The following is a 16,571-nucleotide window of genomic DNA, read 5'->3' as shown; positions in this document are numbered from 1 at the left end:
GTACTGATGGATTTTGCTTTTCCCAAATCCCAGATCTACACTGCAGCTCCCTGGGCTGAGCAGCCTGAGTAGAGACCCCCCAAAAAAGCTCTCAAATCCCCACATCTTGCTTGGTCAGTTGCCTTCAGCTCCAAAGCACCAGTCACACCAGCAATGCACTTTTTCTGGGAGTGGGCACTATCCTGAGCTGTTAATCACAAATCCTGTTTTGCCAGGATGGTCCCACTTTGGGAATCTCACCTCAAGGACCAAAAAGCAGGAGCTGCAACCCTCCCAATGGAGCCAGGCCATGCTGGAAACGATTCACAAACAGAGCATGAGAGCAGGTGGCACTGAAGGGACAGAACTGGGATGTGCCAGCAGATTCTAAAACCTCAAAGCTTGGAGCAACCTGGACTGGTGGAAACTGTGCCTGCCTAGGGTAGAAGGTTGGAATGAGATGTGTCCTTTCCAACCCAAATCACTCTGAAATTCCATAAATCTGCAAGTAGGACGGACCTCTCCCAGAGCAGAGCAGCAGCTGGGGAAGGGGAGGGATGGATGCTCCCCAGGGAGGTTTGGAATTCAGCACAGCCACCATCCATGGGGACAAGCTCCTGCAGGTCACAGGGACCCTCAGGAACCCACCACAGCAGGGTTAGTGCCAAATCCACATCCAGCTGCTCATCACCTGATCCAGCAGCACCTGAAAAGCCCCCGGGATGGAGGTGGAGCCTCCCTGGGCAGCTGCTCCCAGAGCTGCCTTCCTTCCAGCCTTTCCCAGAGCTGCCTTCCAGCCTTTCCCCTCCCAGAGCTGCCTTCCAGCCTTTCCCCCGTGTTTACCAGGGAGGGAGGGAAACCTCTCAGACACAGCCTGAGCCCTTTTAATTGGCACTGCCTGGGAGCAAGCACCAATTAAGCCATCCTGCCCCAGTTCTCAGGCTGGGGCTGTGTTTGCACACACAGCACAGAGAACTGGGCAAGAGCTGCTCCCTGGCCACATCCCAGGGAATCAGGAGCCTCCAACACTCCCTCAGCACCTTCCTGCAAGTCATTCCCATGCACACCAAGAGGATCTGCTGATAAAGTGGGGGTTTCACAAGTTTAGCCTGATTTTTGCTCCACTTGCAGAGGAATTAACCATCCCAGCAGCCCAAAAGGTGCAACAAGCATTGCCAGCAGGAGGCTGATCCAGCCCCCAGCCACGGTGTGGTTACACCAGCTGGGTTAATTAACTGACCTTGTTAATGGGCTGCCCTTTACACCTCTGTGACAGCTAAAACCAAGGGGTGAGGTTGGAGCAGCTCCTTCCAGCAAGGACATCATTCCCTGGGGAGTGTGGGTGGATTGACACCAATTCCAAGGTCAGGGCAGCCCATGTGGCCAAATCCAGAGATGGATGAGCATCCCTGTGGTGCTGAGCAAAGGCCACCAGCAGCAGGAAAAACCTTTCTTTGAGGTGCTGGTTTGAGGTTTTTTAATCATTTTTAAGCTCAGCTGCATAGGAATAACTCTGAAACCATGGGAATTGGGAATTCCTTCCCTGTTTCTCACACAGGGCTGGGTGTCCCCCTACAACAGAGCTCCAAGTGAGGCCACGAGATAGAGGAGGGAGAAAGCAGCAGTGCTTCTGCTTCCCAGTGGAAAAACTCCCAGCACATCTCCTGAATCAACAATGCCTGGCACAGCAGGGCAGGCTGGCAGCAGCCCAGCTCCAGGGCAGGGCTCTGACACACAGCACCAACCCCAACCACTCTGCTCCTCCGCCTCTCCTGCCTGGGGAAGCAGGAGGAGATTCACCGGCACAAAGAGAGCCACAGAGCTGGAACACAAACCCAGGAATGGGGATTTTTTGGAGCAATTAAGATGCCACTGTCCCAAAGCAGCTGCCCCTTCTCCCCATCCCTCCTGCTGGAGCCATGGGCAGCTTTTGGCAGCTGCACTGATGGATGTGGACGTGCTCAGGCTGCTCCCAGCCCACATCTCGTTAGCCACGGGGGCAGCAGCTCAGCCCTTGCTTAATTGCTGGCCCACACTCCAGCCAGGAGCACTGGCCCAGCTCCTTCCCACTTCCCAGGGAGCAAGGGAGCCACGCCTGGCACGGCTCATCCTAGGGACAGCAAGGAGAGTGGCCAGGAAAGGCACTGGGACATCCCAAACCCCTCTGGATGAGGGCAGCAGCTATGTCCAGAGCTAACAAGGCCTCCCCAATGCCATGTCCAGAGGTGACAAGGCCACCTCAACACCAATCCCAGGAAAGCAGCCAATGCCTTCACTGGGAAGGCTCCAAACACATCCCAACCCCTTTGGATGAGGGCAGCAGCGATACCCAGAGGTGACAAGGCCACCTCAACACCCATCCTAGGGACAGGCAAGGAGAGAGGCCAATGCTTTCACTGGGAAGGCCCCAATCACATCCCAACCCCCTTTGGATGAGGGCAGCAGCCATATCCAAAGGTGACAAGGCCAGCCCAACACCAAACCTAGGGACAGGCAAGGAGAGTGACCAGTAAAGGCACTGGGACATCCCAAACACCTCTGGATGAGGGCAGCAGCCACGTCCAGAGGTGACAAGGCCACCCCAACACCCATCCTAGGAGAGCAGCCAATGCCTTCACTGGGAAGGCCCCAATCACATCCCAACCCCTCTGGATATGAGCAGCAGCGATGCCCACAGGTGACAAGGCCACCCAACACAAACCCCAGGAGAGCGGTCAATGCCTTCACTGGGAAGGCCCCAGTCACATCCCAAGCCCCTTTGGATGAGGGCAGCAGCAATGCCCAGAGCTAACAAGGCCACCCCAACACCAATCCTAGGAAAGCAGCCAATGCCTCCACTGGGAAGGCCCCAAACACATCCCAACCGCTCTGGATGAGGGCAGCAGCGATGCCCAGAGGTAACAAGGCCACCCCACACCCTCCCTTCCCTGCTGACCTCCTGGCTGGCAGCAATGTGGGCAGGATGTGGCTCCTTGCTCAGCGGCTCGATGACTGTCACCTCGGCAAAGTCCTCCACAGACTCGGGGAACTCCGGCAGCGAGCGGCGCCCGTAGCGTTTGCCGCCCTTGATGTACTTGGGCTGCGCTTCTGGGGAGCAATCTGGGGAATCCAAGCACAGAACACAGCAGGAATGGCATTGCTGAGCTCTCTCAGGGCTGGTTTGCTCACTCAGCAGGATTCTGAGTGCCCAGTTGCTGCCACCATTCCTGGTGGGCAATGGCACCAAGGGCAGCTCCACTTCTGGATCATCACCACCCTCTGTGACAGTGTTCACAGGGGTCCCAGGATGAGGGAAGAGATGAGGATCTGACTCCATGTTTCAGAAGGCTTGATTTATTATTTTATGATATATATTATATTAAAACTATACTAAAAGAATAGAAGAAAGGATTTAATCAGAAGGCTGGCTAAGCTAAGAACAGAATCAGAAAGAATGATAACAAAGGTTTGTGACTTGGCTCTGTCTGAGCCAGCTGACTGTGATTGGCCATTAATTACAAAACTACATGAGACCAATCCCAGATGCACCTGTTGCATCCCACAGCAGCAGATAATAATTGTTTACATTTTGTTCCTGAGGCCTCTCAGCTTCTCAAGAGGAAAAATCCTAAGGAAAGGATTTTTCATAGAAGATGTCTGTGACACCCCTCACCCTGGCATTGGGTCTGATGGTTGGAATCGGTACTGCTCCCTGCCAAAAAAAAGCCATCACAAAGTGCAATCTTCCTCTTCCTCACCCCTCCCCATTTCCCAGATCAAGTTAACAGGATGGGGGGGGGGAGGGAAAATCTCCACAACCTTGCCAGGAGCTTGGGATGGAAAGTCCATTAGGCCTCTGCTCCTTGCACTCATCTCCATTAGCAGCACCAGGCAGGTTTAATTAGGGACCGAGTTGCATTGAGGCAGCTCAAGTCTCCAGATCCTGCAGACACCTGGGCGGCTGCTGCTGCTGCTCTCTGTGGGTTTGAATTTCACCTCCATTAGAAATGCCCAAACAAGCAGGAGAGTGGAAAAAAATTGGGCAAGTTTGGAGTCTCTGGGGGCCCCGACGGGAGCAGTTGATGTGAGAGACAGTGGGGCAGGTCCCAGCCTGTGCTGAGCAGCCAAAGCCAACTGCAAGATCTAAATAACCCTTTGGAGTCATCCTCTAATTACAGGGGCTCCACATTCCCCAGCTCCAGCTTCCCCCAGCAGCTCCTGCCTTTGGGGACTGAATTATCCGGGAGCACTGGCAGGCAAGGATCAAAACAGAAAATAAATAAGCACGTTTTGGGCTGTTTTCAGTGAGAATCTGGAGCAGGGGGCAAATTAAACCAAGGACCAAATTAACCAGGGATTCAATTAGGGGAAGGCTTGGTGCCATGCTTTGTTTCAGTGTTTGCTAACCTGACTGCTGAAACCCCCCCAGGACTCCATCATCTTTTATTTTCTGCCTCTCACAGTGGCAAGAGCAGCAGCTTTTGAAAATTTTATTTGCAGAGGGCTGTGATATAAAAGAAATGCAAGAGTGCAATACTAATAAGGCACAGGGAAGCTGTTCCAGCACTGACAAAGGATGCAGGGAAAGCAGCAGGTCTCCAAACCCCCTCACCCAAATGCCTCCTCGGATAATATTCCTTTAGATATGGAAGAAAAGGCTTCAAGCTTGTTAGAGGGGAGAAAAAAAAATAATATTCCACAACTTAGCTATGCAATGAATTATAAAATACACAGGCTGAGGAGCGCTTTGATTCCTGCAGCCCCACACTCCATCCAGCCTCGGCGCAGCTCTAGGGAACAAACCCCGTGCCTGTGTTTGAACAAGGCCATTCTAACAAGATTTGCTGCAGCTGGGACTCAGCACATGAAAGTTGGGCTGATGGAGTGCACCGATAGAAAAATCAGGAGGAGACAGGCTGATTAAGGGAGAGCCCCAGAACAAAAGCAAACCTTATCACTCCTATTAAAGCCCGCCCGGTGGTGAACAATCTCCATCCAGCAGCTCTCTCTGAAATGCTAATATTTGTGGCTACTCATTCACCCAGTTATTTCCTCCCTCCCTCACAAGAGAGGGCTGGGGGCTTTGTTTTTCCTTCAGAAATCATTTTTATTATTCCTCAGACAGAGCTGCACCTCCATCTGCCTTTGGAGAGATGGAGGAGGGGGAAGAAGCTGGGATTTAGTGAAGCCACAGCTGAATTTCCAAAGAATCCTGTTTCCATCCCCACCACACTGAGAGTGTTTTACCAGCTGGAAATTCAGGGGTCTGTGGAAGGTGTTCCTGCTGTTGGAATGAGGTGGTTTTCAAAGTCCCTTCTGCTCTGTGGCTGTCAGGAGCACAAGTGCCACCACGCTGTGCCCCCTGTGAGCACAGCAAAGGGAACAGCAGGAGCCTCTCCCCATGTTGTGCTTTAAGCATTTTTCAGGCTGGCAGCTGATTTCTGTCTTCTCTCTGCTCTGAGCACCACGGGTGAGCTTGTTTGCCTTTTGTAATTAAAGAACTGTGGAGCCCCAGAACATCCCTGGGAGGGAGAGGTGACCCTTCACAGCTTGAGGAGAGTTTGCTCCAACTTCCAAACCAGCTGTGCCTGAGGAGATCCCAGCACAGGCACCCTGAAATCACAACTTCCACAGCCAGGCTGCTTTGGTTAACACTGGGTTCCAGCCCTTCCCTTATCACATCCTGCAGCACAAATCCCTCTCCTTTCCAGTCAGGTGGACACAGACACCTCCCACACCTGCAGCCCCCTCCAAGCCTCTCCATCTCCTGCTTCCCCACCAAACCCCCCAGCAGAGCAGTGGTGCCCTTGATGTTCCCACCATCCCCAATATTCAGGGCACACACAAAAGCAAAAAGGAGCCATCCACATTTCCTGAATGCTGGAAATTCACTGGTGAGCTGAACAGGCTCATTCCCAGAGAGGAATGAGAAGGAACTGAGCAGGAAGGGTTGGAGAATCATTACAGTTGGAAAAGAATCATTAAGGTGATCAAGTCCAACCTCAGAGCTGCTCAAGCCCCAGGTGCTTACACAGGAGATGTCAAAATCAAGTCTTTCACTGAAGAAGATGTCCATGGGACAGCCCTGTGTGCTGCTCATCCCCAAAAATGCCAAATATCCCCCTGAACAGAGAGGGAAATGCCCCCCAGAGCAGAGCTCTGCTTCCCACTCCTCCCACCAAAAGCAGGCCGAGATGCTGCTGCTCACACCCCCACTATTGTGTGCCTGACAAATCACCAAGAAAAGGGGGAAAAAAGAGAAAAATAAAATGGGTTCAGCCCTCCCTGCTCCCTACAGCCCCTGGCAAAGCGCGGGCTTAGTCAAACCCACTCCAGAGCTGGTGTCTAATTAGACACCGGGGTCTGATCTGCCCCCCTGCACTGCCCCCAGGCTGAGAGAAGCAGCCTCTCACCTTCCTGCCACTGCCCAGAGGGTTTGTGGCCCTCCAAGAGCCCCTGAAATGAAACAACCCCCCTATAATTCTGCATTTCACTCCCTGATTTAAGCACCACAGACAGGAGCCATCAATTCCCTCTCTCACTCCCCCCATCCATCCCACTGAAATGCCTCCGTGGCTGGAGATTTACACTTGATTTTCTGCCTTTCTGCACCAGATAAGTCATTTCAAAATCCTGCTCTGCCCTCAGATGGGGAGGGAGCTTCCCTGGGCCCAGCATCAAAGCCCTGCAGCTCAGACAAAAGGGGGTTTAGAGCAGGAGCCCCCTCATCCCACAATCCCAGCCTTCAGAGGGGAAATTAATTTCTCTGCTGCTTAAGATTTGGAAGGCAGGGATGCTCCAAGTGCTGGGCAAAGCAGCCAGGATCTGCTAAATCCTAATCCCCTGAGGCTCCAGGTATGTCTGAACCCCCCAAGCCCTATTTCACCATCCAGGCTCAGCACTGGAGGGAGAGAGGAGCGCTGGCAGGGTCACCACAACCCAAAACCAATGGGTTTTGACCCAAAAATACTCAGTGGCATCAGGCAGCCCTGCCTGGGCTGTGACTCTGGTTTTACCTCACCTGAACAAGCTTTCCCCCATGGATGGGGCCCTTCCAAAGGGATCATCCCCACCAGCCCCATTTTTAGAGGGCACTTCTGTTGTCTCCAGAAAGAGAAGGAAAAAACAGGAAAGGAAAAACCCCCAAACCCTCGTGACTGTGGGGAGGATGGCGTCAAAGTGCTCTTTAATTTCTCCTGGGTGTTCCTGTAATCCTGCACTTCACCCCATAATCCCTCCCTAGCCCAGCTTCCGTGGACTTTTTATTTGCTATAATGGGGAGGAAAAAAACCTGATTTTTTTTCCTTCCCTAATCACCCACACAACTGATTTTTTTTTCCTTTTTCCACCCTTAAATCTATTTTATCGTCCCCTCACTGCTGCACTGACCCGTGGACAAAGAGCAGCAGCACCCAGCCCTGTCCCACGGCAATGGTATTTTATAAATAATGATTATTTTAAACTACATTGAAGCTTTTTTCTGCTTTTCCTGGCATCTCCCCATCCCTGTTCCCAGCAGAGGTGGCTTTGCCCAGCTGATGCTCGGGTTCACAGCTGGGTCTGTGTCCCCACAGTGTCACCCTCGAGGGGACAGAGCTGATCACAGCAGCTCTGGAGCTCTGCCTGCAGCACCATCCTCCCTGCCACAAAGGGAATTCAAGACAAAAAAATAATCTATATAAATATATCAGCTGCTCTCTGCAAGCCTGAGCGCTTCCTCCCGAAATGAGGAAACCCCAGTGGCTGCTTCTGCAGGAACTGCAGCACTTCTGGTTCCCTGTCCCAGGCCCCTGTGACCCCAGAGCCTGGCCCAGAATCAGTTTGGATGGAAAGGAGCTTGAAAATCATCTCCTGCCATGGCAGGGACACGTTACACCATCCCAGGTGGCTCCAAACCCTGTCCAGCCTGGCCTTGGGCACTGCCAGGGATGCTCTGGGCACCCTGTGCCAGGGCTTCACCACCCTCACAGGGAGGAATTAATTCCCAATATCCCATCCATCCCTGCCTTCTGGCAGTTCAAAGCCATTTCCCCTTGTTCTGTCACTCCATAATCGCTTTCCCTGTTCTTTCTGGGCTCCCTTCAGGCACTGGAAAGGGCTGGAAGGTGTCCCCAAATCTTTTCTCCAGCCTCAAATCTCTGAGCAGCAGAGGGGCTGCATCCCTCTGTGCCTCCAACAGCTCCCTGTCCTTCCTGTCACCCTCCTGAGCTGACAGCATCCATGGGGACAAGGACATGCCCATGGGACAAGGACATGCCACCCCCCTGGCTGTGTCCCCCAGACTGTCTGGGGCTGCACAAAGCCCCCAGTGCTCCCCATCACCCAAATCCCTGGAGAAAACCCCCACAGCCTCTTCCTCCCCAGATGCTGCAAACAGCCTTAAAATCTCTGCTTCTCCCTCCCTCCTTTCCTCCAATCCCCCCCAAATTAAATTTTCATTTAAATGATACGATTTAGAGCTCTTAACTCAATTTTCCCCCTAGCCTGGGGCAGGCTGGAGCACCAGCATTTCCACACTCCCTGACAGCTTGACACCAACAGCACAAAGCAGCTTGTTTCTCCAAATCTCCAGTTTGATCTAAATTAAAAGAAGCAAAGACTTTGGCATTAACCAACCTGTCAAAATGCATTAAAAATAAAATGCCTCCCAGGCCTGCCTGGCTCTGGCTCCCTACCTGCACCCCACACCCTTTGATTTCCTGCCACTCCAACCCCACTCTGACAAGAGCATCCCCAAGGAGGGCTCTCCAGCTCCACTGGTAATTTCCCCTGTGATAACCCCAAATTTAGCTGTTTCTGGGAGATTTATTTACATTTCAATCAAGCTGGAGCTTCTCAGCCATATGATACCCCAATAAATGCAGAATGCTGGATTAGTTCTGCCTCACTGGGGCTGATTCCTGCTCTGTGCCAGCTCCTTCCCAAGGGGCTGGCAGGGAATGTTCCCCCCTGAGCTGCACTTGCAAATTCCATTAAGCAATGCTGGGCACAGGAGCTGCCATCACCCCTCTCACAGCATTAAAGAGCTTTGGAAATGGGAGGTGAAAAAGAAAAATAATCCATCAATCACACCTCTCCAGCTCTGTGGTTTTTGCAGCCTTATGGAAAGGGGAAAGTTGTAATTTTGCTGGCAGGCTCCTCTCTGCAGAGTGGGATGCTCCAGCTGAGACCGATGCTCCAGGAGAGGAAATCTGGAGAATTCTCTCTCCCCCTCTACTAAGCTGTTTTCTCCTTGGGGGATTTGGCTCCCCTGCTGCTCCAAGGACAGGATTAGGGATTTCCATACAGGTGTGGCACCAGCTGGAGCTGCAGGGCTCAGCCCCAGCACGGCCCCACAGCTCCCAGGCCCTGCTGCAGGGGGAAAACATAAAAACTGAAACCTTTCCTGCCAAGGAAAGCCTGAAAATGCCCCATTTTCAAGGCACACAGAAACAAAGCAAGGAGAACACTGAGGACCCACAGCAGAGCCCCTAGAAGTGTCCCTGGAGCAGCCTGGGATAGTGGAGATGTCCCTGCCCATAGCAGGGGTGGAACTGCTCTCTTCCCTCTCAAACCATCCTGGAATTCTCTGAAATTCAGCCCCAATCTGGTTTCTCAGGGGCTCCATTTGGTCAGGAACACCTCTGGAGCAACCTGAGTGTTTTTCCTGGGAGAAATTCAGAGAAGATTCCTACACCCTGCTCATGTCAGACACAAGGAAGCGTAATGGACTTAAAAAATATAAAAACCATCCCCAACTGGGAAAACCCCCAGCAGCAGCAGGAAATCAGCCTTTTGTCATCCCTGGGCAGCAGGATGGTGTGGGATGAGGAAGCTGAGCCCCTGTCCCACCCTGAGCATCTGAGGGAGCTGCAGTTCCCTGCTCACAGCCAGCCTGGGCCTCTCTGGGCATTCAGATCACTCAGAATAATTCAGAAATACCCAATGGCCCTGAAAACACCTTTGTGCAAGGTTCCACAACAAACCTCAGCTCCCTTTTTGTAATTAATCCATTTCTCACCCTTCATCAAAACTAATAATAAAATAACATATTCTATTTTTTATGAAATTAATAAAAAATAAATTATAAAAATATATTAACATAGACAAACATATAACTATAAATAGAAATATGTCAATATGAATATGAAAATATAAACCAATATAATATACTAATATAAATAACTATATCTATCAATAAATATATTAATATAATGATATAATTAAAATTAAATATTAATATAAACAATTATATTAATAATACTATAACTAGATTAATATAAATATATTAATAGAAAAATTTAAATATTGATTAATATATTAATATAATATATTAATATAGATCACTTAATATATAAATATAATGTAACTAATACATGTATCAATATAATAATTAAAATATAAAAATATTAATGTAAAAACTATATTAATATAGGTATATTAATATAAACACAATGTTTATGAATCTTATATTTAAACCTCTCAATTACCTCATCTCTATAAAAACAACAACAAACAAAAAAACCACAACACTTTTTCTCCCAAGATCAGCCTTTTCTACATGCATGGCAGCACCTAAAAAGCACCTTCTTCTCTAAGTTCTTCTGTGAGAGCCACCCAGAGTTGCTTTGCCAATGAAAATGTACCAGTTTAGGTAATTTCAGTATTTACCTGGTTCTTGGAAGTGCTCCTCATTTGACAGGGTTCTGGATAAGATGAGGATAAGTGCTTCTTTGAACTGATCAAAGTGGACCTGTAGGGGGGGAAAAAACAAAAAAGGAAGGAAATTGGCAATCAAGTGGTGCAGAGAGTTAAAAATGAGGCCAAAATATAAGGAAAATAAAAGAAAAGGAAGGAAATTGGCAATGAGGTGGTGCAGGGAGTTAAAAATGAGGCCAAAATATAAGGAAAATAAAAGAAAAGGAAGGAAATTGGCAATGAGGTGGTGCAGGGAGTTAAAAATGAGGCCAAAATATAAGGAAAAGAAAAAAAAAAGGAAGGAAATTGGCAATGGGGTGGTGCAGGGAGTTAAACATGAGGCCAGAATGCAGCAGGAAGATGAGCAGCAGTGGGGATCACTCACCACCACCCCTGGGCAAGGGGCACAAAGGAGCCAAAGGGACAGCAAGGGACATGCAGGCATGTGGGAACAATTATTGCCACACAGGAGGGCCCAAAACCACAGATCTCAGGCACTGGTTGGGTTTTTCTATCAAGCAGGAACCAAAAGAACATGAAAAAGAGCAGGGACATCCCCATCCCCTGAGGGGACCTGGCCTGGGTCAGTGGCTTCTGCAGTGAGGCCATTCCTGAGCAGGGAGGGATATGCTGCTGTGGAAATGCTCCACTGCCCTAATTTAGCTCCAAATTCCACTCCCAATGAGGATGGCAGAAAAATCCCTCCCTTCCCAGGGCAGCTCCTCTAATTCTGGGAGGGCTGAACTTGAAATAGCAAGCCTGGAGTGCAGCTGGGAATAAAACAGAGATGGTCCTGCCACTGAGGGAGGTTTTTTCCTTCAGTTTTTTTCCATCTGTGCCTTCCTGGAAATGCTCCTGCCTGCCAGGCAGCCAGAGGCAGGCTGCAGCATCCTCCCAGCCTGCTGGGGAATGTCAGCAATTCCAGCCTGGGGGACAGCTGGAGGAGCAATGTGACATGGGTCAGTGGCCAGGCAGAGCTGGCTGCTGCCCTTTCTCTTGGCTAAATAAATCTTAGAAGAATTTTTAGCAAGGAACAAGAAGATTTTGTATTTAAAGAAACACAGAGAGGCTGATCTGGCTGGCAGGGCTGCACTCAGAGGGATTTCCATGCTGCACAAGCAGCAAAGTTCAAGTCTGAAGTTGTCCAGCTTGGTTTTGGGGGTCAAGCAAGCTCAGAAAAATACCAACAAGCCCCCTGGTCAGTCTCAGAGGTGAGCCATGGAGGTACAAGGGAGCTCAGGCAGTCCCAATCACCCCTGAGGCTTTAAACAGTTTTAAATGTTTTTTTTTTAAACACAATTTAAAAGTATGTTCAGCACAGAAGCTCATCAGGAATGCCTCCATCTGAATACTAATTGCTGCCATCCATTCCCAGCCACTGGTGTACTTCAAAAAGGCCAGTTTACAGAGAGAGGAGAATTTCCCCCATTAAAATAAAGAAAACTTGACATTTAGACCAAATGAGGATGAATAAAAGATGAGGGTGTTCAGATTGCAGGTTCCCTCCCCATGGGATCCTCTCAGCAATGAATGGACAGAGCCAATCCCTTGCTTGGGTGCTGGGGATGGCTTTGGAGGGGAGCTCACAGGAAAACAAGACCCACTGTGCATCCCTCACGTGGAATTAAATAAAATCAAACCACCTGGGCAGGTGTGCAGCAGCACTGCCATCACCTGCTCTGCACAATGAGCCCCACAGCTCCTGCCTGACTGATGAGGAGGAGGAGGAGGAGCTGAGCCCTTGCACAAGGACACAGGCAGCCATCCGTGCTTCCTGAATGCTGGAAATTCACTGCTGAGCTGAGCAGCTTCTCATTCCCAGCCAAAAATGAGCAGGAAGGGTTGGAAAATCATTAAAGTTGGAAAAGAATCATTAAGGTGATCAAGTCCAACCTCAGAGCTGCTCAAGCCCCAGGTGCTTACACAGGAGATGTCAAAATCAAGTCTTTCACTGAAGGAGATGTCCATGGGACAGCCCTGTGTGCAGCTCATCCCCAAAAATTCCAAAAATCCCCCTGAGCAGAGGGGGAAATGCCCCCAGAGCACAGAGGATGCTCTGCTGTCCACTCCTCCCACCAAGAGCAGGCTCAGATGCTGCTGCTCACACCCCCCACTATTGTCTGCCTGACAAATCAACAGGAAAGGGGGAAAAAAAGAGAAAAATAAAATGGGTTCAGCCCTCCCTGCTCCCTACAGCCCCAGGCAAAGTGGGGCTTAGTAAAACCCACTCCAGAGCTGGTGTCTCATTAGACTCTGAGGTCTAATAAAGCAGACTGGCCCTGTGGTCACATTGAGATTTTTCCATGAGCAGGACACCCCCAGGAGGCCTGAGAAGATCAGGCTGAGGAGCAGGACGTGGCCACGCTCCTGTGCTGCACAGCAGGACTGCAAATGCAAATCAGCAGCCCAGGGGGGTCCCCAATGCTCTCCTCACTCTGCAGGTGGAGTCCCAGCTGGAGCAGGGGGGAAATTTGTCCTCAGGATGGGCCAGAGGTTTTCCCAACAGCAGCTAAGCAGCAAAAGCAGCCTGTGGAGCACCTCTGACCTTGGATGTGTGCAGGCACAGAGTGCAAGAGAGAGAAACAGCACTGATAAAATGGGAGCTGGGCTGGAGCATGAGCCAGGCCAGGCAGCCACGGGACAGCAAAGCCACAAAGGCTGCAGAAATCCTATAGAAATCCTCCTGCAAGGCTAGGGGGCCCTGGCACAGGTTCCCCATCCCTGGAGGTGCCCAAGGCCAGGTTGGATGGGCTGGGAGCAGCCTGGGATGGTGGAAGGTGTCCCTTCCAGAACAAGATGGGCTTTAAGGTCCCTTCCAGCCCAAACCACTCTGGTTTTATGACTCTGTTTTGGTGTTGCTCATCTGTGTGTCTGCTCATGGGGTCTCTCAGCAATCTGGGGCTGATCCCAGCCAGCCAGGAGGAGATGGGGGTTGGGAAGGTGATGAACAATGTGGATCCAGGATCAGGGACAGCACCCACATTCCTTGCTGGGAGGGTGGGTAGGCCCAGGCACAGGGTGCCCAGAGCAGCTGTGGACCCCTGGAAATGCCCAAGGCCAGGCTGGATGGGGTTTGGAGAAACCTGGGGGCCCTGCAAACCCCACAGCCAGAGCAGCACTGCACAGCCAGGGCAGCACCCAGCAAGGAGAATTTTCTCAGAACAAATAAATCAAACAGGACAAACCCAGCAGCAGAGGCACAGCCAGCTCAGCCCAGCCTGCCCAGGCACTCAGGGACCAACCAAAGCTGTGCTGCTGAGCAACCCTGGATCCTCAGAGAAACCCCAATGTCCCTGCACAGCCAACTCCCTGTGAAGCTGTGCTGATTAGCACTAGAAAGGGCTGGGAGCCTGTGCCAGGGTACCTGCTGCTCCTGCCATGCAAACAAAGCCCTTGGCACAGCCAGGACAGGCAGCAGGGGCTCCTTGCAGCTCCCTGCCCTGGTCCCCAGCACAAACCCCATCCCCAGGGCTCTGCCTCTGCCTGCAGACTGCTTCCAGCCAGAAAGCTGCACAGGGCAATGTCTGCTGGGGGAGATGGGGATCAGGGAATATCCTGACCCTCAGGGAATATCCTGATCCACAGGGATCATCCAGGGCAGCTCCTGGCCCTGCCCAGACCCCCAACAATCCCACCCTGGGCATCCCTGGCAGTGCTGTCCAAACCCTCCTGCAGCTCTGGGGCTGTGCCCATTCCCTGGGTAGCCTGGGCAGTGCCAGCACCTTCTGGGAGCAGAACCTTTCCCTGAGATCCAACCCAAACCTGCCCTGGCACAGCTCCAGCTGTCCCCTCAGGTCCCAACAAGCCACTCCTGCAGCACCATCAGACCAGGGCAGCCCAGGCCCCAGCCCACAGGGCACCAAGGGGAGCAGCAAGGGCTCTGCAGGCACAGGGGAAGGATATTTGGGTGTTTTGCAAGAGGTCATTGCAGGGAGCTGGGAGTGAAAGCCCAGCCAGGCTGTCCTTGCTGCAGGCTGGGAATGCAGTGGTGCAGGTGAAACCTGAGCTCCTCATCCCTGCTCAAGGACAGCCCCAAGGACAGGGCCTGGAGTGCCCAACTTCACAGGATCCCAGCAGGATTTGGGCTAGAAAGGACCTTAAAGGTCATCTCATCCCTCTCCTGCCATGGCAGGGACACCTTCCACTGTCCCAGGCTGCTCCCAGCCCATCCAGCCTGGCCTTGGGCACTGCCAGGGATAGGGACTGGCTCCCAGAGCTCATCCCCATCCCGGCACTGTCCCCAAGACACCTCTGGATTGCTGCTAATTAAAGGGCACAGAGAGGGCAAACAGACAGGCCCAGCCACACCCATCCCCTCACTTTTGTCATGGAGGGTGAGGGGAAGGAGCCTTCCTGAGGCACCCCAGAACTGACTGCCCTCCCTCCTGCCATGGAGGGTGAGGGGAAGGAGCCTTCCTGAGGCACCCCAGAACTGACTGCCCTCACTCCTGCCATGGAGGGTGAGGGGAAGGAACCTTCCTGAGGCACCCCAGAACTGACTGCCCTCACTCCTGCATGGAGGGTGAGGGGAAGGAGCCTTCCTGAGGCACCCCAGAACTGACTGCCCTCACTCCTGCATGGAGGGTGAGGGGAAGGAACCTTCCTGAGGCACCCCAGAACTGCTGTGAGCACCATCTGCACGCACAGTGTGTGAGGGAAACACTCCCACAGGGGTTTGGTTCTGCCTCGAGTCAGGGCAGGATTTACACCCACACCAGATCCCATTAAATCCCAAACCATCTCAGGGGAGGCAGCACCTCCAGCCCCAGGATTTACACCCCACACCAGACCCTATTAATTCCCAAACCACCTGAGGGGTGGCAGCACCTCCAGCCCACGAGTCAGGGCAGGATTTCCACCCCACCCCAAACCCCCTTCATCCCCAAATCACCTCAGGGGTGGCAGCACCTCCAGCCCACAGGGCAGGATTTACACCCCACACCTGACCCTATTAATTCCCAATCCATCTCAGGGGAGGCAGCACCCCCAGCCCCAGGATTTACACCCCACACCAGTCCCCATTAATTCCCAAACCATCTCAAGGGAGGCAGCACTTCCAGCCCACGACTCAGGGCAGGATTTACAGATTTACCCCCCACACCAGACACCAATAATTCCCAAACCATCTCAAGGAGGCAGCACCTCCAGCTCATGAGTCAGACAGGATTTCCACCCCACACCAGACCCCCTTCACCCCCAAACCATCTCAGGGGAGGCCGCACCTCCAACCCACAGGTCAGGGCAGGATTTACCCCTACACCAGACCCCGTTAAATCCCAAACCATCCCAGGGGAGCCAGCACCTCCAGCCCACGAATCAGGGCAGGATTTACGGATTTACACCCCACACCAGACCCCATTCATCCCCAAAACACCTCAGGGGAGGCAGCACTTCCAGCCCACGAGCCAGAGCAGGATTTATGGATTTACACCCCACACCAGACCCCATTCATCCCCAAAACACCTCAGGGGAGGCAGCACTTCCAGCCCACGAGCCAGAGCAGGATTTACGGATTTACCCCCACACCAGACCCCATTAAATCCTAAACCACCTCAGGCAGCACCTCCAGCCCCTCTCTGGATCCCAGGGCATCAAAACCCCCATTAAAACATCCCAAATGCAGGGTCACACTCAGCTCCCAGTCCTTACCCAGGGCAGAGGGCTGGAATTAGATGATCTTTAAAATCCCCTTCCAACCCAAACCATCCCACAATTTCACGACCCCAGAGCATCCATTGATGCCTGGAGCAGAACCCCAGCACAAAGACAAGCACGTGGCCCCACGAGCAGCCCCTGAGCACACAAAACCTTCCCCCAGTGCCCCCTCCCAGTGCTCTCCCATAAATCCCAGCCCCTGGAAGTGCAGGCACACAAAGGCTGCGACCATCTGCAGCACGAGGGGCAGGTGCAACAAGTCTGGGCTCAGGGGGCTCTGG

General features: G+C 52.1%; 1 protein-coding gene across 2 annotated transcripts in view; it reads right to left on the bottom strand.

Moving 5' to 3' along the window:
• Positions 1-16,571, bottom strand: part of NIN (ninein) — a 65,958-nt gene that overhangs the window by 47,608 nt on the left and 1,779 nt on the right. For both annotated transcript variants that reach the window (XM_059475178.1, XM_059475177.1), the window contains exons 2-3: positions 10,609-10,690; positions 2,915-3,078 (exon numbers count right to left, since the gene is read on the bottom strand). In XM_059475178.1, coding sequence (XP_059331161.1) covers positions 2,915-3,078; positions 10,609-10,690 — 246 coding nt within the window. The remainder of the gene's footprint in view (positions 1-2,914; positions 3,079-10,608; positions 10,691-16,571) is intronic.

This window comes from Ammospiza nelsoni, chromosome 6, assembly GCF_027579445.1.
Source record: "Ammospiza nelsoni isolate bAmmNel1 chromosome 6, bAmmNel1.pri, whole genome shotgun sequence".
Lineage (NCBI taxonomy): Eukaryota > Metazoa > Chordata > Aves > Passeriformes > Passerellidae > Ammospiza > Ammospiza nelsoni.
The sequence above is the reverse complement of the archived record's forward strand: the minus strand, read 5'-3'. Positions and strand labels throughout refer to the sequence as shown.